A 24,755-nucleotide genomic window follows, 5' to 3' on the forward strand; every position below is an offset into this window, starting at 1 on the left:
GAGATGCACCTGTAATTATCTGGTCTAACCCCTTCTATCCACTGTAATACAACCATTATTGCAACAACAAAAAAATTAGTAAAAGCATGCCCAGATTGCAAGTGAACTTTTGGCCAAATTTGGCTAGATTTGCCCATATATTAGACAGCAATTCTGGGGTTATTAAAAGAGTCATTCCCTTTATTTTGAGTAGCATCTGGCTAATGCAGTTCTTCTTTGAACACCAGGTGGAGACACATATCTAAAAACATAATGGAGATCAATACAGATGGAGATAAACTTAATTTGCAGGAAACTTGCTGTTTATTGACATTTATTGAAGAAGCACAAAAGGTTACTGAAGATCAAATTAATTGAATAAAATCACGTATAAAAACGTGATACCCCAACATTATCCCAAGCTGAAATTTGTGATAACTTACAACTTACAGTGCATTGAAATGACATTTTCTTCTTGTGTTAACTTATTATGGTGAATATTATTACATATAAAGGTGCAAAACAAACTTTTTACCCTTCTTTTGTTTAAAACTTTTTAACTTTAACATGTATGTGTTGACCAGTGTGTTCATTTATTCTGGCGATCTCAGCTACCAGATTTTTTTTCTTTTAAAATGTATTTTTTTTTCACAGTGTAAGCTTTATTTTACTGTAGTCAGTAAAAAGAGGTATGAACAATAAAATAAGTGAATTCCTAGCAGTGCATGAGTAGACATTTCTAAAAGGTTATTTTTGTCATGTTGTCACGCTCAGTGGAACACACAGTCTATAGGCTGTCCTTTTCACATCCTGCGATGCCGTGACCTATAACTATTAGCCCAAAGCATGTTTTAATGCCTACTAAACTTGACCTATAGTTCCAGCCTGCCTCATATATCCCAGGGACAGGGTTTTCCTGTGGAAAAAAACAGCAACAACCTTCAGATGTCCTGTCTTTAAGTTCATAAATCCATATAGCTTTGTTTTTTTTGCAGTGGAATTTGTCTTTAAGGAAGTCAGCTACATATAGAAACCTAGTCTGGTGGCTTTGTCAGGAAATGGATTTTGCAGTATCAAATAAAATACTTCTTTTCAAGTCTTCATATATATCACCAGAATTCATAAACAGCTCTGAAGATATTCTAGCTTTAATGAACAAAAAAGGTCAGAGGTCATTTAACATTAGGTGCTAAATTTACTGCAGCCATGTTAACACCTCACTGGCAAGTGTTTACGGAGTAAGAGCTCTGAGATGCATCTCATTCCAGCCTCAGCGTCACTGTTTGTGCTCTTTCAGTCATGCACTAACAGCAGTGTGAATGGACATACCAGAGCAACATTCCCACATGACACCTCTCTAGGTATACTTTTACATATGTCAATCTTATCTGCTTTTTTTACCCTCTATCTCATTGTGTGCACTTGTGAGACTATGATAATAGAGTTAAGATCGGTTACAGACCTTTTGGAGAATGTGCAAGGGGCTATTTGTGTTCACCACATGATCTCAAGTTACAAACCTCATACTGTAACAGAATATTTGGAAGGGCCCAAAAGGGTGTGGATTATCAATAACATACTTTTTTACATCACACTAGACATTCCTTTTTCACATACTGTCAGAATCCACACCGTTTAGACCTAAAAGGCTCTGCTTTCATAGGGTTTGGAAAAATATTATTTCATATTTTACAGTTGTGAAACCATCATGTAACATGTAACCTTACACTTCAAATATATGTGATGTGTAGACATTATTTTCAACTTTTATCTATCTATCTATCTATCTATCTATCTATCTATCTATCTATCTATCTATCTATCTATCTATCTATCGAAATTCATGCAAGTGTGGAGTGCCAAAAGGTTCTGTCTTAGGCCCTTTGTTGTTTTTCTTGTACTTGCTCCACTTTAACATGATATTAAGAAACATACTGGTGTTTTTGCTTGTTACTCCACATAAATCCACATAAATCTATCCACATAAATTAGTTTTTTCTCACCCATGAATTAATGTGTACACATTATTTTCAACTTTTATCTATCTGTACACACATACATAAATCAATTGTTTTTGTTTTGTTTTTCACTCATGAATTATTAGTTGATGCACACACACACACACACACACACATATACATACATATAAAATTTAATTTATGCATTTTTATCCAAAGCGATTTACATAGCATTCAGGCTAACAATTTTTCCTAACATGTGTTCCCCGGGGATCGAACCCCCAACCTCGCGCTTGCTCGCAATGCGATACCACTTGAGCTACAGGAACATTAGTGTATATATATATATATATATATATATATATATATATATATATATATATATATATATATATATATATATATATATATATATATATATACTTTAATGGGCCCAAACAAAAAAAAAAAGAGTAATTTCATTTACATACTGTTTAAGACACTGTAAACACATATATTTCAAGTTCTTCTACTGCTTTTCTCACTTTACTCCACTATACTGTTGCTGCTCCACTGTTTAGCGATTAGAATGTTTATACGGTTTATTTCTTTTATCAGTTTATTAATTACTTATTGTTTTCTACTTGTTATCTTGCATATTCCTACAGAACTGGGTAGACAAGTTAAGAACAAAGCAATTTAGCCAGGGGGCTACGTTTAAGTTTTTACAGTCACTTATTGATGTGAAGAAGGGCCTGAAATGTGTTTACACTTCTGAGGAGATCTGCAGTACATTACAGTGCAGTTTAAGAGGATGCTGATGAGGTGTACTGTCCCAGAACTGAGATCATGAAGGTCAGGACCCCCTCAGAGAGATAATGTGAAACACCTGAGGCCCCGGAGGAGCTTTCATACAGAGTCTACTGTTTAAAGTAAACCTGGAAATGTGAGGCCCGACAGCTATTAACACGGTTCCAGTGATGACCTTTACATTATGGACTGAGTTTCATATAATAATGAGTTGTTTCTTGCATAGACAAAAATGGCACGACAATATTTGAAGGTAATGTTTTGTTTTCAAAGCTTATTTAAATCTATGGACACCCCTACTTCTGTAAATGTATGGGATGTTCTTCAATTTTTCCACTCATTTTGACCAATGACATTTCCAATTCCTCATGATCTACTTGATGAGGATTACTATCGATAAGGATTAAAAAAAACAACAAACAACAAAGATATTCTTCTCAAAAAGTCAAAAAATAAGCAGGAGGTTCCCATTTGAATTCTTGCCCCACTATATATGTACTTAATTTTTTCCTTTAGCAGTAGTGTTGACAATGCTCAACAGCTTATTTTGTAGTGTTGATTTTAATGGCTTCCTTTATTATAAACTGGATTTCAAAAATAAACCTGAAATGAGTAATATTCAGTATTCACTGTATTAACCTTGTCTCTGCTTAACCCCATTGTTTTATTAATGTCACATTAACACAGTTTGATGAAGGTTTTCCTAAAAAAAGAAGAAGGAGAACAATGTAGAACATTTCAACATAGAATTGGTAATTAAGTAACATTAGAGAATTCTAATCTAGTATTTGAACACTGTTCCAAGCTTCTGTATCTGTCCAAAGACTCCAAAAGTCTGGTCTTTCCTTTAGATCAACACAACCATATTTTATGCAAATATATAATTTACAAATGTAAAGAGTTCTGCTTGGAGTTGTGCTGAAATGCCTCCCTAGGACACACACACATGATGATTTAATTGAGGTCAGTATTACTTGTAGTAAAGTTCCCTGCATGCATTTTTTAATTGGTTTGATATGTAATTAGCTCATTATTATTAATATCGGTTTCATTCAGTTGTAAGAAAACTGTTATACAACGCTGAAGAATATAGTCACACAATCATGCTTTTGCTGGTGTGAGCTTACAAAGCATCTTTTCAGCTCAGCCAGAGGATGCACTTGGTTAAATAAAAACTACTCCACTGTATTTTTGTTCAGCCCGTGTGTTGTAACAGCACATACTACATTTCCTTAGAAAACAGTAACTTACACAGCAATTACACAATCACATTCTTTGTCATCAGCACTCTACTCAAAATAAGCCCTGAGCAAAAGTTCCTGTAAACAAGCATCACATTCACTTACTCACTTCATGCAACTAATCTAAACTATTCAACAATACATTCTGGATCTGCTTCACCGACTTGTGCTGCTAACTGATTTGTTGCACTGATCACAAGTCTCTTCTCTCTTATGAATTGATAAAAGATCATAGATGTATTTTTAAAAGCAACAGCACATCCAAAATTAAACAATCGGTCATCATTATTTACTCCCCCCTGTACATTTTATTTCCTTAATGTAAGATGTTTTGCCAAATGCTGACACAGCTCATTTTCATACAGTGTAAGTGAATGAGAACTGAGGCTGTCAAGTTAATATGAACAAGAAATGTATGCAAGTATTGTAGATTTCCTTAAGACTTATGCAACATATTCTACTTATATTACTTTTTCAATAAAGGCCTACTTTTTGATTGTGACAAACACAATAACCAGTCAAAGTTTGGTTTTCACATGCCATATATAAATATATACCAATAAATATGTGACCCTGGAGCACAAAACCAGGTAAATTATTAAGATTTTTACATCTTAGCTGAATAAATAAGGTTTCCATTGATATAGGGTTTATTAGGATCAGACGATATTTGGCCGAGATACAACTATTTGAATATCTGGAATCTGAGAGTGCAAAAAAATAAAAAAACTGAGAAAATCACCTTCAAATTTGTCCAAATGAATTCTTAGCAATGCATATTACTAATCAAAAATTAAGTTTTAATATATTTACGGTAGGAAAATAATATTTGGCATTACAATTTTTTTTTTTTTATAATTTTGACCCATACAATGTATTTTTGGCTATAGCTAAAAATATAGCCCAGCGACTTAAGACTGGTTTTGTGGTCCAGGGTCAAAAAATTGATTTAAGAGCTACAGTGAAGGGAAATTGCTGACTTCAGGAAAATATCAATATAGTGCATGATTCACTACTTTTTTGATACTTCAAAAAGGAATGATTTACCCCAAAATTTAAATTAGCTGAAAACCCTCAACCATCCAAGATACAGTATAGATGAGTTTGTTTATGAATTGGAACAGATTTGAAGAAATTTTGTATTACGTCACTTGCTCACCGATGTATCCTCTGCAGTGAATGGGTGCCATCAAAATGAGAGTCCAAACAGCTGATGAAAACATCATAATAATCCACAAGTAATCACAGGACTCCAAACCATCAATTGAGGTCTTGTGAAGCAAAATGCTCAGCGTTTGTAAAAAAAAAAAAAATTCCTTTAAGAATATTGTTGCTTTCTCCAATGTCTCATCTGAAACAGTCCAAAAACAGTTCTAAACAAAATAAATCAGTGAATTTTTATGTGAGAGTACAACAAGGGATGGACTTTTTCAACGGAGGAAGCGGTTTTATTGATTATGGACTGGTAATTTGACCAGAAGCAAAGGCTTAAAGTTGAAAAGCCTTAATGATGGATGTTTCTTATAAACATGGAGCCTTATATTTCCAATCTTTTTTATTGTCATTTTGTCAGGACAGTATGAATATCACTTACATCAAACTGATCAGAAAACCACAAAATGTCCTTACAAAGATGGAGCTTTGTAAGCCACAAGACATGAATTGATGGTTTGGAGTTGTGTGGATTACTTGTGGATTATTGTGATGTTTTTATCAGCTGTTTGGTCTCCCATTCTGACGGCACCCATTCACTGCAGCGGATCCATTGGGGATCAAGTGATGTAATGCTCTTTTTTTTTTTAAATCAGTTCCAATGAAGACAAAAACTGCTTGCCTAAGGCGGAGTAAATTTTCAGCAGATTTTAATCTTTAGGTGAACTATCCCTCTAATGGCTTTTTTAAAAATTATTGGAGACTGACAGAGCAGTCCAAATTCACTTTCATTTTATGAAAAAAGCAGAGCGAAGACTCTGCATCTCACTTCTCATTTTGGGTCTGGAGCGAGGTGAGTAATATGATAATGGGGTTTTTGTGTGAACTATTGATTTGAGAGTTTGGTAAATCATTTTGAAAAGTACATGTTGTTTTTTTTTGTGCATCCTTTGTGGAGGATTGAGTACGATAAATAAGTGTGTTCACTTTGCCCATTGGCTACTGCAGTTCATGCATACATGACGGTGCTGTTGCATGATGTAATAAAAGGTCAGCTAGTCATTCTTTGGAGAGTCTCTGTATTAGTGAATACCATTCTGTCCGTTTCCGTGTAATGTAGGTGGGTGTTATGATCTGAGCGGGCAGGTGCGGACAGCCCTCGACCCTAGCACTCTCACATAGAGCCTCAGCATTACAGATCACATACATGCCACAGTCATAGCTGTTCTGCTGCGAGGGGCTTTGCTCCTCCACAAAGGGCACTTTCGCTCCAGTGCCTAGAAAAGCCTCCAACTTGGCTGCAATACGCCGGGCATGCAATGAGTTGCTTCCACTCTGGGAGTCGTAGTGGGAGAACTGGCCGGTGTCTCGCCGATAGAGAAGTAGGCTCCAGTGAGAGCCACCGGCCGTTTGATTCGAGTTGTCATTGACAGCCAAAAAAACCCACCGACGAGATGCAAGATTCAGCGGCTCCAGGAAAATGGCAAGCTCCTCTTGACATGAGGCGTACTTTATAAACTGAGTGACTTCTGGGCTGATGAAACAGACATTCTCGCCCACATTTTTGAAGCGATCTGTTGCAAAGTACTCAAAGGCGAAACCTATGACCTGATCGTTGAGCCAGTGGGGTCCATTTAAAAGTGCCACGTCTGAGCACCGCAGGAGACTGTCCTGGTAGCTTAGTACCATTGGATCCATCCTAAAGGCAACCTGAATGACAGCAGCAGCTACTGTGGGGAGGACAATTGAGAGATATTATTGATTTGCATACACAGTACCATGTTAATACCTTCAATGCTTTTACCTTAAGACTTGATTACTGTAAAGCACTTTTTTACTGGGCTCCCACAAAAAAAAACTCTTTACTGTAGCTTTTATTTAGTATTCTATGTATTACGTTATTGATATATAGATTTTTATGCATTACTTTTTTTTAATCTGTGCTGTATTTATTGTTATGCTATGTTTATTTGTTTTATTTGTGTGTTTTATCTAAAGTAATTTAAGCTGCATTACATGTATGCAAGGTGCTTTTTAAACAATTATGTTTATTACATTACATGAATCTATCTATACCAAAATACTAACACAATATTGTTTTTCTTACCATTTTTTGAATGGCCATTAATTTACTTCTATTAGTGCATCTTACTCTGACCTGTACTTCTTGTATTAATGTTAAGACTATGTATAATGTAATATATACTTGATTCAGAATTAAAGTTGACTTATATGCAAAAATGGTCTTCTTGCACAGGAGACTACTGCACTGCGCACTGATCCAGGCCAAACCAATACAGTACACTTCTGTCTTCTTCATAATTTTCATAATAACAGTCACCTAATTTGACAACACACTGTTCTTACCTTGCTAAGGAAAGAGTCCCCAAACTCTCATAACGTCCACAACGAGGGCACGTGCCGTAAACCATTAACTGTTGTTATTGAAAATGTCGTGCTTCTAAACGTTTGCGACAGTGTCCTTACATACACGCCTCTTTCCAGTGATTGGCTGACATTCATGACGCAATTGAAACGTATCGGCGCCTCCGAAAGGCAAACCCCGCCCACCGCGGGAGCGAGTACGCGCGTCTGAACGCTGATGAGAAGAAGCAGCACTGATTAAGCAGAAAAAAAACAGAACGGAGTTTCAGCGAGCGACTCCCAAGAGAAAAGAAACGCAGCACTGTTGGGAAATTTCAATGGGAAAAAAGACTACAGTCATCTATTAAATTAAAATGACACAGAATCAAGTATTTTTGGACACGGGAAAGTTGCAAAGGAAAATTTGAGCGAGACCGTTCTGGGATATCAGTGGACTCGAGCTGCGCTGTACTGTCTTTAAAGGAGAAGCGCGGCACACTGGATTTTTACACTGAACTCAGAGAGGTGAGATTTAGGCTGTTGAAATTATTTCCACATATGCTTTTGGCGAATCACACAAACAAACTCATCGTCCCCATTTACCGTGACCCGATGTTGATTTAAAGTTTGCCTGCAGCGCCAGACATCAGAGGTGCAACTCCTGCTTCATGCTCTCGGGACGTTTGCGCGTGGCGTAACTTACGTACAACACTGTAAGGTGCTATTTGTTTTGATTCAGTGTCAGCGCACATCAGTGATACCAGTGATGGGTGTAACTAGTATAAATAACTGTGTAAGAATAACTTTGAGCTGACATTTCAGAGCAAAAAGTGTGACAGATGCCCTGGGTGGACATGATGATGATGATGGTGCATGTATAATTGAACACTCACTTCAGCCTCAGTACTGCAGTAATCATGGGCCAAATCTGCACAGTCATCCGGACCCAGTCAGAATGCTTAATTTTCCTTTCATTCACTGGTGTTTTTTTTAGAGATACAGTGGCCTTAAACATATGTGGGCACTCAAGTTAGACAACTTAAGTTATGAAGAAGCTTTTTCTTCTTTTTTTTTCTTTTCTTTCTCAGAACTATTTTGAATGAGTTTTAACCATCTGATGGGATTTTAGTGGAGGTAGTTCCTCACAAGTTCACTCAGGTTTCCTAGCAGAGTAACCACAGGTGTAGCTCATCACATTAGCTCAACTTCCTTTTTATTCATTTTAAACGATATATTTAATCCTTATTATTTCAGTTTGAAATCTACTACAAAACTTTTGTTTTGCTCGAAGACAGTTTGTGTCTAAACACTAACTGTAATGTTTGATTTATGTGTCACTTTGGTTGTCAGAGTCACTTGGAGTTGCTGGGAAAGTTTGCTCTTGTTGGTGGCAGTGTTGAGCAGCACAGGTGATGTGAGGAATGTGACGGGTCTGCTTCAGCTGTCTGAGAGAGTGTGCCATGACATGACCTTACCCCGACAACTGTCTGGCCCTCTATATGACATCCAAGTTATTAGCTAAAAACCTCCCAGTGTGGACCGAGAGTTGCATGCTTTCGAATCAGATGTAGGTTACTACTGTTTTAAAAGCATGTGCTTATAAAAATGTGCTGTGCGAGTGGGGGTGATATCATAGTCCTGAATCATGTTCATTCATATATTCACATGGCGCATACCATGGTGCTATAATAATGTATTTAAATAAATTGTTAAAACAACAACAACAACTACCACCATAGACTTTCTTAAAATTTGTGAGATTCTTTTAAAGGGGCTTTCAGTAAGAAACAAAATCACTTCACAGGTTTAATAACAGTTCCTTGTTATTAAATATTAATGCAGAGCAGAAATAGAAGTTGCATCATATTTCCTGGGGGGAGAAAGTAAGGTCGGATGAGAACACTTATTATAGGGACTACTTGAAATAGGGCTGCACAATTAATCAAATTTCTAATCGTGATTACAATTATGGATGCCACAATTACATAATCGTTCAAAGTCCGCTTATGTTATTCTGCACGCTTAAGATGTTTTTTTTCTTTCTACATTTTATCTTAAGGGTTTTTCCATTGTTTTTGTGTTAGTGTAACATTATACCTGTAATAATACTTTTTTTTATATATAATTTTAAGAAAAAAAAACAATCTGATGTATACAGGTGCATCTCAATAAATTAGAATGTCATGGAAAGGTTCATTTATTTCAGTAATTCGACTCAAATTGTGAAACTTGTGTATTAAATAAATTCAGTGCACACAGACTGAAGTAGTTTAAGTCTTTGGTTCTTTTAATTGTGATGATTTTGGCTCACAGTTAACAAAAACCCACCAATTCACTATCTCAACAAATTAGACTATGGTGACATGCCATTCATCTAATCAACTCAAAAAACCTGCAAAGGTTTCCTGAGCCTTCAAAATGTTCTCTCAGTTTGGTTCACTAGGCTACACAATCATGGAGAAGACCGCTGATCTGACAGTTGTCCAGAAGGCAATCATTAACACCCTTCACAAGGAGGGTAAGCCACAAACATTCATTGCCAAAGAAGCTGGCTGTTCACAGAGTGCTGTATCCAAGCATGTTAACAGAAAGTTGAGTGGAAGGAAAAGGTGTTGAAAAAAGATGCACAGCCAACCGAGAGAACTGCAGCCTTATGAGGATTATCAGGAAAAATCGATTCAAGTTTTTGAGTGAACTTCACAAGAAATGGACTGAGGCTGGGGTCAAGGCATCAAGAGCCACCACACACAGACGTGTCATGGAATTTGGCTACAGTTGTCGTTTTCCTCTTTTTGAAGATGCTGATTTCATTTTCCAGCAGGATTTGGCACCTGCCCACACTGCCAAAAGCACCAAAAGTTGGTTCAATGACCATGGTGTTGATGTGCTTAACTGGCCAGCAAACTCACCAGACCTGAACCCCAGAGAGAATCTATGGGCTACTGTCAAGAGGAAAATGAGAAACAAGAGACCAAACAATGCAGATGAGCTGAAGGCCACTGTGAATTGGTGGGGTTTTGTTAAATGTGAGCCAGAATCATCACAATTAAATGAACCAAAGACTTTAACTACTTCAGTCTGTGTGCATTGAATCTATTTAATACACGAGTTTCACAATTTGAGTGAAATAAGTGAACTTTTCCAAGACATTCTAATTTATTGAGATGCACCTGTATTTGACATTTGAGGTTAAATACTATAGAAATGCACTAAAGTTTTTTGCGTATTTATTTTCATGACATGCAGTTGCGTCAAACAATGGCATAAACATCATTCAGTGTAAATTGTGATAATCGTAATTAATAATCACAATTACAATTTCAAGGGAATAATCAACAATTATGATTTTTCTCATAATCGTGCAGCCCTAACTTGAAATGGTACAGTGAAATACATTTTATTTTTCACCATGTGCTGTTTCGTTCTGTTTTTATATTTCTGGGTTCTGTTTAAATGGGTAAATTACATTTTAGTAATCAAAAAGCTTGTCAAATTGACCGAAATCATGAAACTTCTGCAATTCAACAGCAATTTATTAAAAGTTTAACTTTACATTTTAGGGCCCTATTTGAAATGAAATGTTTTATTTTTACAGAAATTCTGTTTGTCTGTTTGACTTTTGCTTGAAGCGCTATATAATTTATTATCAAAAATGGTAGTTATCAATCTAAAATTTTCAATTTAATTCATCTTTAAAAATGTAATCAAATAAAAAATTATTTGTTTGGGTCAAAATTATCGCTTTTTCTTTTATGCCAAAAATCATTATAATATTGATTAAGGATCATGTTCCATGAATATATTTTGTAAATTTCATACTGTAAATATATTTAAAAAAATTTATTAGTAACATGCATTGATAAGAACTTCATTTGGACAAAAATATTTTTCCCAAAAATGAATTTTCTATTTTCAAATAGTTGTATTTTGGCCAAATATTGTACATCAATGGGAAAGCTTTTTTTTTTCTTCATATTTCATATGATGTAAATCTCAATTTTGAAAAATTTACATTTAAGACTGGTTTGTGGACCAGGGTAACACATGTGGTCTGACTAAATCTTTCGGCATAGTATAACCATTGCATTATCTAAGCAAACTAAACAAGAGTTACACTGTGTGCTTTTATTGTATTTATCTCAGAAATGTTTGTATTTTGAATATGTCACATGTTCTTCAGACAGTAAGTTATTTAGCTGAATAACAGATTGTGGGCAGCTGTAAGCAGACAGACTGCTGTAAAAGGAGTATGGCTCAAGTTCCCAGGCTGTAAATAACCCGAAAACAACAGTAATGATCCCTTTTACCTTTTGTCTGTATTTCAGACACAGACTAATGTGTGTTGACAGTTCATTGTTTGGCTACCATTTAGGTCAAATTTCATATAAAGATGCTCATGCTATTTTGCTTACTTTAGTGCATTTTGACTTTAGAAATATGTGTATTGGCTTTCCATAGAGCCAAACTGCCCACAATATATGCCAGTCCTAAATTATCATGAAGCAATAAATCATCTTGGATTTATGCATCTTACAGGCTGTTATTTTTCTTGGAGCTTGTTTTCGAGATGATCTAAAATTCAAAGCCTGGTGTTATGTTTATCCAATCCAAGCAAATATTTGGAGTGGATCTGGATCGTATTTATGCCTGTGTGTTGTCTAATTCCAGAGCTTCCCTTTTAAATGATGCTCAGCCTCTATAAACTCCCAGCAAAATGATTCAGTGAGAACAATATTTATTCAACTTTAATGAGTAGAGTTCGATTTAATGTGACATTTAAAGGGTTAGTTCACCTAAAATTTTAAATTCTGTGATTACTCACCATCTTGTCATTTTGATTAATTTTAGTATTATTTTTGATGGAACCTGAGATATTTCTGTCCCTCCATTCATTTTGATGCTGCAAAATGTTCATAAAACATTGTACAAGTAAACCATATGAATTGAGCAGTTTACTCCATGACTGATGAAAAACAATCAATTTATATGTTGCACGGATTGATTTTAGGCTGTTATTCACATATAAAAATTGATCAACGCATGTGCTTAAAGCACATCAAATAAGGTAAACCGAAGCTAAACAATGTCTTAGTTATATATGGTTTAGGGACATCATATCGAGTGTCAATATGATGCCTCTCTATCCCTGAAGGCAAGCTGTCACAGATTCTTCTTCCCTCTGGCAAAGGAAGGATTGAATGACACGGATGAGAAAGTAAAAATGAACGGAACATTGTGTTTTGGTGTATTGTATGCTGTGTATTTGTTTTTACATAGTCAAATGTAGCTGAATAGCTTATATATATATATATATATATATATATATATATATATATATATATATATATATATAGGAAAGGATGGTGAATACGGAAAAACTAATGCAAAAATTTTGAACACTTATGTTCAAAGACCTTTAAGCTGTGCTATATTGACAATGCAACCTGTTCATTATCAAAATAAAATACAGTCAGTCAGTCAAACACACACACACACACACACAGACATACATATATATAGCCTATAAACACACTGCTCAGTTTAAATTTGTAGTAAAATCTGTGCCGTTAAGTGTCATCACCATACTGCCATGATGTTGTGCAAAACATTTTGTTTTACATGGTTATTGGAATGTGAGTGAAGTAGGATACATAATAAATAATAATTTGGCATTCAAATACATTGTGAATATGGAAACATTTGATTTTGTGTCGAATGAGAGACCCAACGTTGGTTACAGTTTTGTTTTAGCCTAAATTAATTAGTTTTGCCTTGTCGTTTATATTGCTATAACTTCTTAAAGGCCTATTTTAATACTTGTTGTTTTCTAAATACTGTTAATTGAAAGGATTTGTTGTGGAGTGAGGGGAACTAAAATAGCCTAGCTATGTTTACAGTTTATTATAATGTTTGTAAACATTTAGCATCGGCATTTAGGACTATTTCTGAATGAAATAATAAAATTCAACTTATTATAGGCCTATGTGAATTTTAAAAAAAATCCTTTTTTCTAAAAAACATTTTTTTTTTTTTAAATACGCGTATCGTATTTTAACCTTGCAGCAAACCTTTTTAAATATTTTGAGACATTTCTGAACATAAATGACTTTTTAAACCGTTTAACTGATTGTATTAATCGGTCAAAATTCTTAATGGTTGGTTAACGGTTAACAGGTTAAAATTAACATCCCTAGAGCCTGCCTTTTGTTTCAGTTTATTAGAAGTTTTTCAAGAATTGCATTCTTCAAAATAAACTTCTTGTTCTCCTATTTCATGAATCTGGCCTCTAGGTCTTAGATATGACTTGGGACTGTGGGGTTTTCTTTGCTAATTTTATCAGCTTTGAGGTAAAAAGTCATTTAGAAAAGTAAAATCCAATAATTTATCTTTAAATAAATTGTGTGATTTAAGGCACATTTGTTCAAATCCTTAACGTTAAAGGGATACTCCACTCTAAAATGAAAATTTTGTCATTCATCACTTACCGTCCAAACCTGTGAAAGCTAGTCTTCAGAACACAATTTAAGATATTTTGTATGAAAGATCATCACCCTTTAAAGTATATGAGCAATAGCAGTGATGCTTTAAAATATTTTGGATGTAGTACTTGGCTAGCTTAAGTAGGTTAGTAGGTACCTGTTTGTTCTTGATAAATGTGCAGCAGCAGAACAGGTGTTGACAACAAGCCTCTTTTTTTAGTGTAGGTGCCCTAGTAAAGGTGGCACCGTAAAACTGGGTCGTTTCACTAAAAGTACAGGATCGTAAGGGAAAAATAGGGCTGCTGCGACCTTCACACCATAGTGAGAAGAGACTGGACTTGATCTATTAGAGTTAAGCGGTCAGTCTTCAGCAGCAATAGTCTTGTTCTGTACAATATCTCTCCTTCAGTGTTTGATGGTAATGCCTCTCTGGAGCTGCAGGAAAAATGTCAGAAACTGCTGGCTGTTTGAAGGATAGGGAAGATTTGTCAATGGCTTATCTTGTCTCAAATCTTGGATACTGTCTTAACATGAATGTGTGTTCTGCAATATCAGTTTGTACAGTAAGCCAGGAGGCATTGATGGGAAAAGCTGTACTTGCCCACAACCCAACAGTCCTTTCAAGCCAAAAATAATAATAAATATGCACTATTCTGCTTTGGGATAGGGAGAAAATGTGAAGTCCTGATGAAAAACAATGTCCCCAAAAAGAGAAAAAATGTAAATCCACTGGATCAAGGCCCCACCAAAAAATAAATAAAAAAATAAAACAGGTTATCCTCCAGCTGCAAGAAAAAGTACCCAGAGTATTGTCCAAAAATGTATATCAGACCAGATCGTGCACACATAAAATGGTTTCAAAGTCTAATATGCAGTGTCTCTATTCCCAGAGATTACTTTGGACAATTACACGGAGCTAGGCTAGCCCAAAACAAGCCAACTCACCAACCAGTAAATTAGTTCCTGTACATGTTGTTATTTACTCATGTTGTTCAGAACTTTATTTGCGTTCTCCTGTAAAACACATAAGCAGATAATAGAACACAGGGGCTATGTTTACATGCACAATTTTTGGTTCAATCAGACTAAATTCATTCTGATTGATGAATAATGTAGTGTTTACATGAACGCTAAATAAAGTGATCGGGTTGATGTGCACGTTTATGTCACAGGCTTCAAATCGGAATTGATTTTCTTTTTTTTGACATGCGCACGCTGTACAAATACTGAGTTTCTCACTGTTTACACATAACTGCTCTCCTACATGGTTTCTTTATTTGTTTTTAACAGCAGAATTAATATTTATCTATTTATGGATAAATATACATAAACTACTGTGCCATGCGGCTCATATTTATCACGCAAAAAAAAAAAAACCCTCACCGCACCCCAAAACTTGTTGCCTGTGGATGAGAATCCAAAACAAGAACTGGTGGGAGGTTGTCCGGCTCCACTTCACAGTTCTCGAGTGAAAGGAGAGTTTTATAATGACAGCACATGCATTTATACAACACTTTATTCAAAAGGAAGAGCCGCGTGTCATACATCATTGCGCTATTTCTGCTTCATTGCACGTGCGCAGTCCTTTCAGCTTCAGAGTTCAATCCCATCAACTGTTTACATGCATTCTCAACCGTACATCAATGATACATTTATCCTAACATGCATGATGCAACACAATTCTTATTTGAGATTATAATGTAATGTTGCAGTGATACACAGTCCCAAGACTGGACATGTCAAACCAGTGATGTAACTGAATCTCATTCAATGTTTCTGTTACTTCTAGGCCTTTGTTTAGATTCTCTCTCTTTTTCATCTGTACAGTTTGGCTCTGTCAGAGCAGTGATGGAAACAGGAAATTATAGTTCTTATGATGACTGACATGAAGTTGGAGCAACCATATTTTCCTTTAGTGTAGTTTAGCCATTATGTTACAGCTTAAATGACACTTTACATAGCTCCTGGACAGTGATCTGTGTTATGAAGAGGGTCCAAAATTAACTTTTAAGGATTCAAATGTTTAAAAAGTCAGTATTTATTTTCAACTATGCAAATGTCTTAGTATATTTATTATTAATTTTTTTCAGTACATAATCACTGTGGATTCTTTTGGTAAATCATTCAAGTAATCAATCAAGTAATGCCACTACAAGTAAGTGTGTTAATAAATGACCTGTAATAATAAGTTTTTTTTTTTGATATGTAAGGATAGTTAGACATTGACCGTTGCAAAATAGTTTTAAAGCGGTTTATGCATCAGTAACTCAAAGCAGTGATTCAGTTGTCTGGCAGCTTCACATTGTTCCTCTTAGTAGCATGGAAATCGCCTGTCATTGAAACGATTAAATTATATAGCCTAGCAAAATAAAGTGAGGCTAGAACGCTTGCTAGAGGTGTCAATCACTTCAGTTCAGTGCAAACTTGGTGAGCTCTACACTCTTGCCAAAACTCCATTTATAATCAGTGACTCTGTCTACAGTGCACAATGATTGTCCGATTTACATTGTGTTTGCACTGCATTAGTTATAATGAAAGCCTTCATGAGAGTGCAGAAGTTGAGTTGCAATGGTAAGATCAGTGCATTTTTGCAATCAACAGACAGTGCTGAGCTCTGCAATCTTTAATGCAGTGGATAATGTTAGATAATTTCAGTTTTCAAAAGTTCTACATAATACTTATTTTATATGCAAAGATGATATCCAATCATAGCAGTGTGAGTTTACATTTCACAAGTCTTAAAGAAGACATGGTGTGTTTAAGTCTTAAATCAGTTTCAAAAGTTACATTTACATTTTTTTAATTATTATTGTTTCTGTAAAATTTCTTATTAATGCACATCAGGAAACATAAAATACCCTGCTATTTAAGACCCCTTTAAAAATTAACAATTGCAGTGGTCTGAATTAGGATATAATTCATGGTGTAACACTCTGAATGTGTGTGAATGTGGATTGTGTATACTTAAGGGGTTAATAATATCAGTGAACTCCAGCTATCTGGTGTGTGTTTGTTCATCTGGCAGACAATATGTCTGGTGTGATGCCTTCTGCTGGGCTCCTTGTGTCCTCGTCCTGTCTGCTGCTGCCCCCAGGCCACGCTCTGCTCAGTCTAGCAGTTTGTCCTGAAGTCCACATTTCTAAAGGGGAAATGGTGTGTGCATAATGCTTGTTACTGATATATTCAGCCTTAAAACATCTCCCTTTCTCTCTGTAAATCACAACCACTCCTGTGTGTCTTAATCGGATATGATAAGCGAAAAAGTGACAAAATACACCCAGCTAATCCAAGCATATTTGATTAGTGTAATCTAATCGGGGAGGGGGCTATCCAGCATTGTGATTTATTTATTCATTTTTATTATTATATATACCATGATCACGTTCTCTGTTGAGTTTTAGAGGAAAACCTCAAATTTCTTTACCTGTTTTGTTTCCTGTCAGATACTCGCTAGCATAACTTAGGTGAAGGTGGGAGTTAATTATAACTTCAGGTAGGGCGGTTCACTGCGTCTGTTTTTAGTGGCTACAAGAAATAGTGTAGTGTGTTAAAGGTGCGGTATACTCATTAAAGTCAATATGAGCACAGTAATGTCATGTTTTGGTTTTGGATCAGAGTCACTCTTCCTGTAACACCCATGTTGGGGTCTTTGTCCCTGGAGCGGACGCCATAGGGAAGACAGGAAAAAGACCATTGCCATGGAGACATTGACGGAGTGGCTGCTTGCATGCCAGGCCTCCACCTTTCTGTAGTCGCTCACGGAGTCTCTCTTCTTCATTATTTTTAGTAGTAGCTCTTGAATGTACACTTAAATTGATTGACAGCTGCAGTTTCCATTCAGAAAGACTTAAGATGCTGTGAGTGGGGTTTGCCTCAAACTCAAGGTCTTCTTTAAGTACAGTAAAGATGTGACATGGGCTTGAACTTGAGCTAAGGTTTAAATGGTTGTCTGGCCCAGCAGAGCACATGTGCCGAGGTCAGCAGATACACTGGAGTGCCACTCCCCCAGATCATATGACTTTTTGCAGGTCTGCCGTTAGCTAACGGTTTCATCTCCAGCATGATGTCTTTCTGGAAGAAGTCAGATGTAGCTGGATGCAGCTTTGTTGCGTATGCATCCATAGGTCCATGAAGAAACTCCAGCATGTCTGTGGAATGATGTAGCATATAAAGTTTAAAATCGAATTGGACACATTTCATGGCATTTATTCACTTCTACTTTACAATTAATGATCTTTAAAGTATTATATAATATAGTAATGTACATCAGTGTTGATTATCATAGAATGCGACTGAGAATATCAGGCTGGTTGTGGATTTTTAAGCTGTATTTTATTTAATGCTTGTTGACTCGTGCAACTCTTTTTCGGGTCGGACAGATTTCCTGCTTTGTCGTGCATATTTTGTTGTGCAGTGTTCCTGCAATGTACAAGGGGAAACGAGAGGCGATTAATCTCTCCCGACTGGCAATCGGTTGGTCGGATGGATTTCTGACATGTCCGAAATTTTGGTCACATCTCGTGAGGTATCGCACTATTGAAGCAGGGCTACAAACCGTTTCCCGCATTTCCCTCACTGCGCTTGCTCGAAACCATAAACGAAACCATGGCGACACGGCGTGTAGTGTGGACTGAAGTGATGGAAGGAAAACTTGTGGAGTTTTGGCAGCAACATGTCAGGCTTTTCAAAGTGTCATCGTCAACTTACAACGACAGAAATGCCAGAGAGAAAAGTTGGGAGGATATAGCTGCTGAGCTGCAGCTGCCTGCCTGAATTTTTTTTTTTTTGGGATGTTTCAGCACAAAGAATTGCGCATATCACCAAAGCAGTGCGTTTATCCCGGGAAAACATGTTTATTCTGAATCCGCCACAATCATCCGGGTTCTGAGGGATCCTACGTGTTGAGCCCCAACTAAGCATTGAGTGCTCTACATGCTCATACTTTTCATGTTCATACTTTTCAGTTGGCCAAGATTTCAAAAAATCTTTTCTTTGTATTGGTCTTAAGTAATGTTCTAATCTTCTGAGATACTGAATTACGGATTTTCCTTAGTTGTCCGTTATAATCATCAAAATTAAAAGAAATAAACATTTGAAATATATCAGTCTGTGTATAATGAATGAATATAATATACATGTTTCACTTTTTGAATGGAATTAGTGAAATAAATCAACTTTTTGATGAAATTCTAATTATATGACCAGCACCTGTAAGTTTGTTTTTTTTTGGTACATTTTTGGCATTTTGGCAATTTTCTATTTCTGGGTCAGTAAAAAAAAAATTAATTCAAAAAATCAAGAATGTGAATTGTGGTGTAGTCTGTAGATCTTGAAACACTGATGTATATGAAAGTCGTAGTGTAAGTCGACTTGTTGAACTCATGATCATTTCTCAGACCATGAGTTATAGTGCTGTGATATGACTCCTTCACTCCTTGGTGAAGGTTTCCACAAATGATCATTGCAAAGACGATCCAGACCTCCCTCTATGTTCCTGATTCATTTCCCTCCTGTGTAGCTTGAATGAAGTCGGTTGCACTAGTGTCGGTTCATCATGATTGCTCACCATCTGTTGCTCCTATCACAGGCCTATCTAAATGCACTGTACTTAATGTTTACTCACAGTCCTCATTTCTGATTCAGAGCCTGATCGATAGTAATTCTGCATTTCCCTGCATCTCTTTGTGCACCCCGCTGGGATTTTCAGTGGCTTGATGAATAGACATATCAAGGTTTCAGTATTGAGATTTTGCTGGTAAACCCTTGCGATCTAAGTGTGCTTAGGATCACATTATTATTTTGGTGGACAATGGATGGAAAATGATACTACAGTTGTCATGTACACATGTGTTGCTTTACATAGTCTCCTAATCTGATCAAGCCACAAGCAAGACATTTGATCTCCTTCATTTTCTAACCAACTATGACCATGACCAAACTTATGCCCCAACAACAGATCTCTTGGTTTCCTTTTTTGTTGCGCTGATTGAAATCTCATTGGTCTGAAAAATGTTCCATGTTGTATATTAAATATTGAAATATGTTATGAATGTGTGGCTTTGTAGCTTTTTTGCTCCTGGTAGGACAGAGTTTGAACCAAATGTCCAATGTTGGAGAATGTTACCATGTTCCATCGTGTTACTCCTAAGAAAATTACTTGTGTTACTGTTTTACTTTTTATAGAAGCTTTTTAGTATTTTTCTCACAAAGAATACCTAGTGATACCACTATGACTGTCAAAAAAACCAAACAAACAAAAAAATAAATCTACTAGAAAAGTAGGCATAACTACTCTGGTGAGAGAAAAAGTAACTTTTGTATTTTGATAGAAATGTTCTTGTTTTTTTTTACTTTACTCACCACTTTGAAACAGTAATCCTATTTTGTAAAATGCATTTCTCCCAAAACTGGTCACAACTGTCAAATGATTCCAACCTTAACCCATTGTTTTCTTAAACAATGTTGATAGTCTTGTGTCCAAATGTTGACACAAACTGAAGGACATGCTGTTTCTCTGCAGCTTTTGGCTTAAATACTTGCACATTTCCTGCTCCAGCTCACTCTGAATTTCTTCAGGCTGATACAAGCCTGATCTGAGTTTTGTGGGGTCTGATTTGTGACCGTTGTGACCAAGCTTTCCATTGATGTATGGTTTATTAGGATCGGACAATATTTGACCGAGATGAAAATCTGGAGTTTGAAAATCTGGAATCTGAGGGTGCAAAAAAAAAAAAAAAAAAACTAAATACTGAGAAAATCACCTTTGAAGTTGTCCAAATGAATTCTTAGCAATGCATATTACTTATCAAAAATTAAGTTTTGATAGATTTAAGGTGGGAAATTTACATGGACCTTGATCGATCCTAATGTTTTTTGGCATAAAAGTATAATATAAGTATAATCCTGACCAATACAATGTTTTTTGGTTATTGCTACAAATATACCCCAGAAAATTAAGACTGGTTTGTGGTCCAGAATCACATTTGTTGAAGTGCTTGTCTCTTTTGCATGCAGTTCTAACATAAATATTCCAGTTTTGGCTTCCTGACGGTGGTAAAACAGCTTCAATGTGTTTCATTTTGGCTTCATTTACCCTACACAATTGTCAAGTGACAGAATCAACCTGCTTGTTATATAACGCATGGAAGTTCCCCGTCTTGTTGACTGAGGATATTCCTTGGTGAAAAGCAGTTTTCCTATGGTTTTAATCCTGGAGTGGATGAGAGAACAGCAGGGGCAGGTATATCCTTCCAGATACTTCTCATAGGGGTTTGTAACGGTCTGAGAAGGCCTGTCATGCATTTGCTTTGCAGTCTGTGCTGGGATGGTGATGTCATCCCTCCTGTCTGTCTGCGGAATAGGAGAATGTGACTCCCCAGCAGGCTGCGCAATGACTAGAGACAGATCCTGGAATCCTCCCAACCCTCTTTACCATCTACGTTCTCTCAGTCCTGGAAAGTGTCCAAATTCACATTCTGCCTATTCTAAATAGTATGCACAATTAGAATTAGTCTTAGTATTGTAATGAGAGGTATGCGATTTGCCCACAGTCCCTTTGTTGCCTGCCACTGCTGTTTTTATTATGGAATATTTTATGTAAACAATATAGATTTATCTGTCAGAATGTACCTATTAGAAGAGTGTCATCTCTTTTATTTTTAAATCGAAGCTCGAAACTTACTTTGGGCTTTAATGCTTTAATCGTGTTCTCACGCCCTACAGACATGTCTGTGATTGGCTACAGTGATCATCACTTCATGCTCTCCACTGAGCGCTTCCACAGATTCACACGGAAGCATTTGAAAGCCACATCTATCAGTGGATCCCTAATATATCCTCTCATAGATGGATTCGCTGATAGACACTGCTTTCAAATGCTTCCGTGTTTATATGTGGATATGTAGCACTCAGAGAAGAGTTTGACATAATGATTTTTGTAGCCAATTATTTGATTATTTTATTTGAACATTTCAGGGGAACCGACATCGGGACTTTTGACAACACAATAAACACAATGAATGAATATAAATATATAAATTATCTATCTATCGATCTATCGATCTATCTAGGGTTAGGGTTGGTGAAGGGCGATAGAATATACAGTTTCAACATTATAAAAACCATTACGCCTAACAAACATGAGTGTGTGTGTGTGTGTACCCATATATTCCTGATAGTAAGTCATACCTAGTACTTTATACACTACCATTGGTTTGGGATTGGTAAATTGTTTTTGAACGATTTTGAAATAATACTCGTATGTAGTTTCTCATCACTAGTGAAGTACATACTTGTAGTGTAGAAGATTGTGAATGGTGAAGTAGTCCTACTTTCTCTTTGAAGCGATTTCAGGGCAGTCCTCTGATCAGCAGTCCTATCCTCATATGTCCAGCGAGTGAGAGGGAAGGTAAAGGACAGAGAGGGACGAGCAGACAGGAAACTGAAGAGTGTGGCATGCAGATGTACTGCTGTGATTCAGTAGTGAGGGGAAATGGGAGGGAATCTCTCTTTTTAAACAGCCTGTGTGTTGCTGGGTCTCTCTGAAGAGTGGCTTTTGTAGATAAGGTCTCTAGAGTGAAATGCCACAAGCCAACACAGGAAATTGTGTCAGAGTGGGAGAGAGTGAGAGGAGAGGGAGGGATTGTCTGTCTGTGCTTTGAACACTCAGTTTACTGTCATCCTCCTCAACAGCTTTGACACCCGTCCACATGGAGTAGCTTTACACTCCCCGCCGACACAATATGCTGGGCAGTTAGAGATGGCTCTTCCAAAAATAAAAAGTTATTTTTTTCAACATTTACCAAGCTCACATTGTGTGGAGCACCGGAACAAAATAGCGTCATGAATGTTTTTGCAGCCCAGACAGAACCTACAAGTCAACATTGAATTAAACACTAGATACAGTTTATCGTGTATCCAAAATAGCAATATTAACCAGGTAAAAAGTAGACAAAAATGGATAATGCAATGGCGCGTGATGCAGGACTTTTAATTATAAACAAGTCTAATATAAGGAGAGACTCTTATTTTGAAATGTCTGTTGCTTTACTATTGCTGGATGCTCAATCAAAAAGATGAAGTGTAATCTGTTACGGCCATCTACAACGTTACAAATTAATCATGTTTATTGATTGTGAACTGCTCTGAAAGCACAAACCTCTTGAACGTGCAACACGCCATGTTTTGACTTTCAGCAGTCAAATTTATTTAATAAAATCATAGCCATTGGTTTTCTGATCCCAATCTAAACTTGATTAAAATGATTAAGGTGTTTGTCATACTAGAAATTTAAGACTTTTTAAATACCTGCAGGGAGTCGTTTTATTCACACACATACTCATAAATACATTTTGCAGTTTACACACATCTATATTTATTTGCAAATGCAAGTTGTATTAAAACTAGTTTTATTTAAAAAATGACTTAGGTGGGCAGTTTTCATGGCATCTGTTGCATATAGTTTATCTAATTTGTGACTTCTGCTTGGATCAGTTTCATAAATGCTTGAGTTCTGAAACGATTAAAAAAAAAAATGTTTGAAAAATATTACAACAAAAAAATTAGTACTAGATGATGGCAAATATAAGTGAAAAAAACGAAATGAGCACAATGACATATTAAAAAAGATTCATTTGTTTTGACCAAATACCGATATTGTACTGATTTTTATTATGCGTTCTTATTTAAGCATAAGCACTTAAGCATAGTTCACCCAAAAATGAAAGCTCGGTTATTTTTTTCTTACCAGTTCTTTTGGACTCCATTGACTTTAATTGCATAGAAAAAAAACAGCTAAAATATTCTTAAAAATATAATTTTTTGTAAATGCTCATAATCAAATCCAGTCAAATGTCTAACATTAAAAATAACCACCTGAAACCTGCACAGGAATTTTTATGTGATGCTTGGATCATTATCCATTGCTCCATCTGTGGAAAATAAAGGCTTATCTGCTGGACTACTTTCAGGACACCAGCAGCTCTGGGCAAGATCATGAATTCTGCCTAACTGCTTTTCATGAGAGCTCTTGGAATTCACAACAAAACTCCCCAAAATCCTGATTGTCATAAACAAACTTTGCGTATCATCTTCACAATCTGAAACAGGGTTTTGAGATAAACCTCCAGCTCATCCAAACCACCTCCCCCCATCAGATTTGACCACTGATGTGAAAAAAAAAAAAGTGTTGTATAGTATGCGGAAATGTATTTTGTTTTTCAGTTCAGGAAATTTCTAGTTCCCCTTAATTAATGATCCTTTGCCTGGAGGCCTGCGGAAATATTGTATCTGTAGCCTAAGAACACAAATAAGACCCTGTAGACAGGTTACAGTGTTCTTTATTTCACTCGGATGCTTATCAGTACAACTGCCCTGCTCTCTTTAGTGTCATCTGGGTTAATTGTGCTTGATATAGCTATAACGGTGTATGCTACAGGTCAAAAGTGTGACATAATTAAGAAGTCTCTAAAGCCCCTTTCACACTGCCATTCCGGCAAATACAGGGGTAAAGTGTTCCTGCAATTGTTCCCTGGTCGCTAGATTTTGCACTTTCACACTGCCAGTGATGACTGCCAGTATATGTGCGTGATTGCACACACAACCCTTGAAGATCCCGTAACGACACGTGACATCAGCGCGTGACGTGTAATGTACGTGTCGAAAACGCTAGGCACGTTATACTTTCACTGAAGCAAGCAAACGATCTCGGTGTCAGCGCGGAAAGTGAGGAACTAACTGATCTCTGCTTCATTACAGTTTGCACACATGTTTTCGTCGCGAACGTTGATCTTCCT

The 24,755-nt window shown here is 36.3% G+C and overlaps 2 protein-coding genes across 9 annotated transcripts in view; one reads left to right on the forward strand and one right to left on the reverse strand.

Annotated features, from left to right (window-relative positions):
- Positions 1 to 3,344: 3,344 nt before the first annotated feature.
- LOC128016555 (sentrin-specific protease 8) lies at positions 3,345 to 7,606 on the reverse strand. Its single transcript, XM_052601158.1, has 2 exons — positions 7,487 to 7,606; positions 3,345 to 6,849 (listed from the first exon to the last, which is right to left on the reverse strand). Exon 2 carries the CDS (start codon positions 6,815 to 6,817, stop codon positions 6,179 to 6,181), a length of 639 nt encoding a protein of 212 aa, XP_052457118.1. The 5' UTR covers positions 6,818 to 6,849; positions 7,487 to 7,606; the 3' UTR covers positions 3,345 to 6,178.
- A 75-nt stretch (positions 7,607 to 7,681) lies between these two features.
- LOC128016556 (unconventional myosin-IXAa) overlaps positions 7,682 to 24,755 on the forward strand; it is a 112,498-nt gene continuing 95,424 nt past the window's right edge. For 5 of the 8 annotated variants that reach the window (XM_052601159.1, XM_052601165.1, XM_052601162.1 and 2 more), the window contains exon 1: positions 7,689 to 8,008. The gene's annotated coding sequence lies outside the window, so the exon portion shown is untranslated. Of the gene's footprint in view, positions 8,009 to 24,755 lie in introns of all 8 variants that reach the window. The other 3 variants (XM_052601166.1, XM_052601163.1, XM_052601160.1) reach the window with 2 other exon arrangements.

Source organism: Carassius gibelio, chromosome A7 (genome assembly GCF_023724105.1).
Source record: "Carassius gibelio isolate Cgi1373 ecotype wild population from Czech Republic chromosome A7, carGib1.2-hapl.c, whole genome shotgun sequence".
Taxonomy (NCBI): domain Eukaryota; kingdom Metazoa; phylum Chordata; class Actinopteri; order Cypriniformes; family Cyprinidae; genus Carassius; species Carassius gibelio.

Excerpts from the sequence above, each read along its gene's own strand:
- LOC128016555 (XM_052601158.1), bottom strand. The coding sequence starts at position 6,817 with ATGGATCCAATGGTACTAAGCTACCAGGACAGTCTCCTGCGGTGCTCA.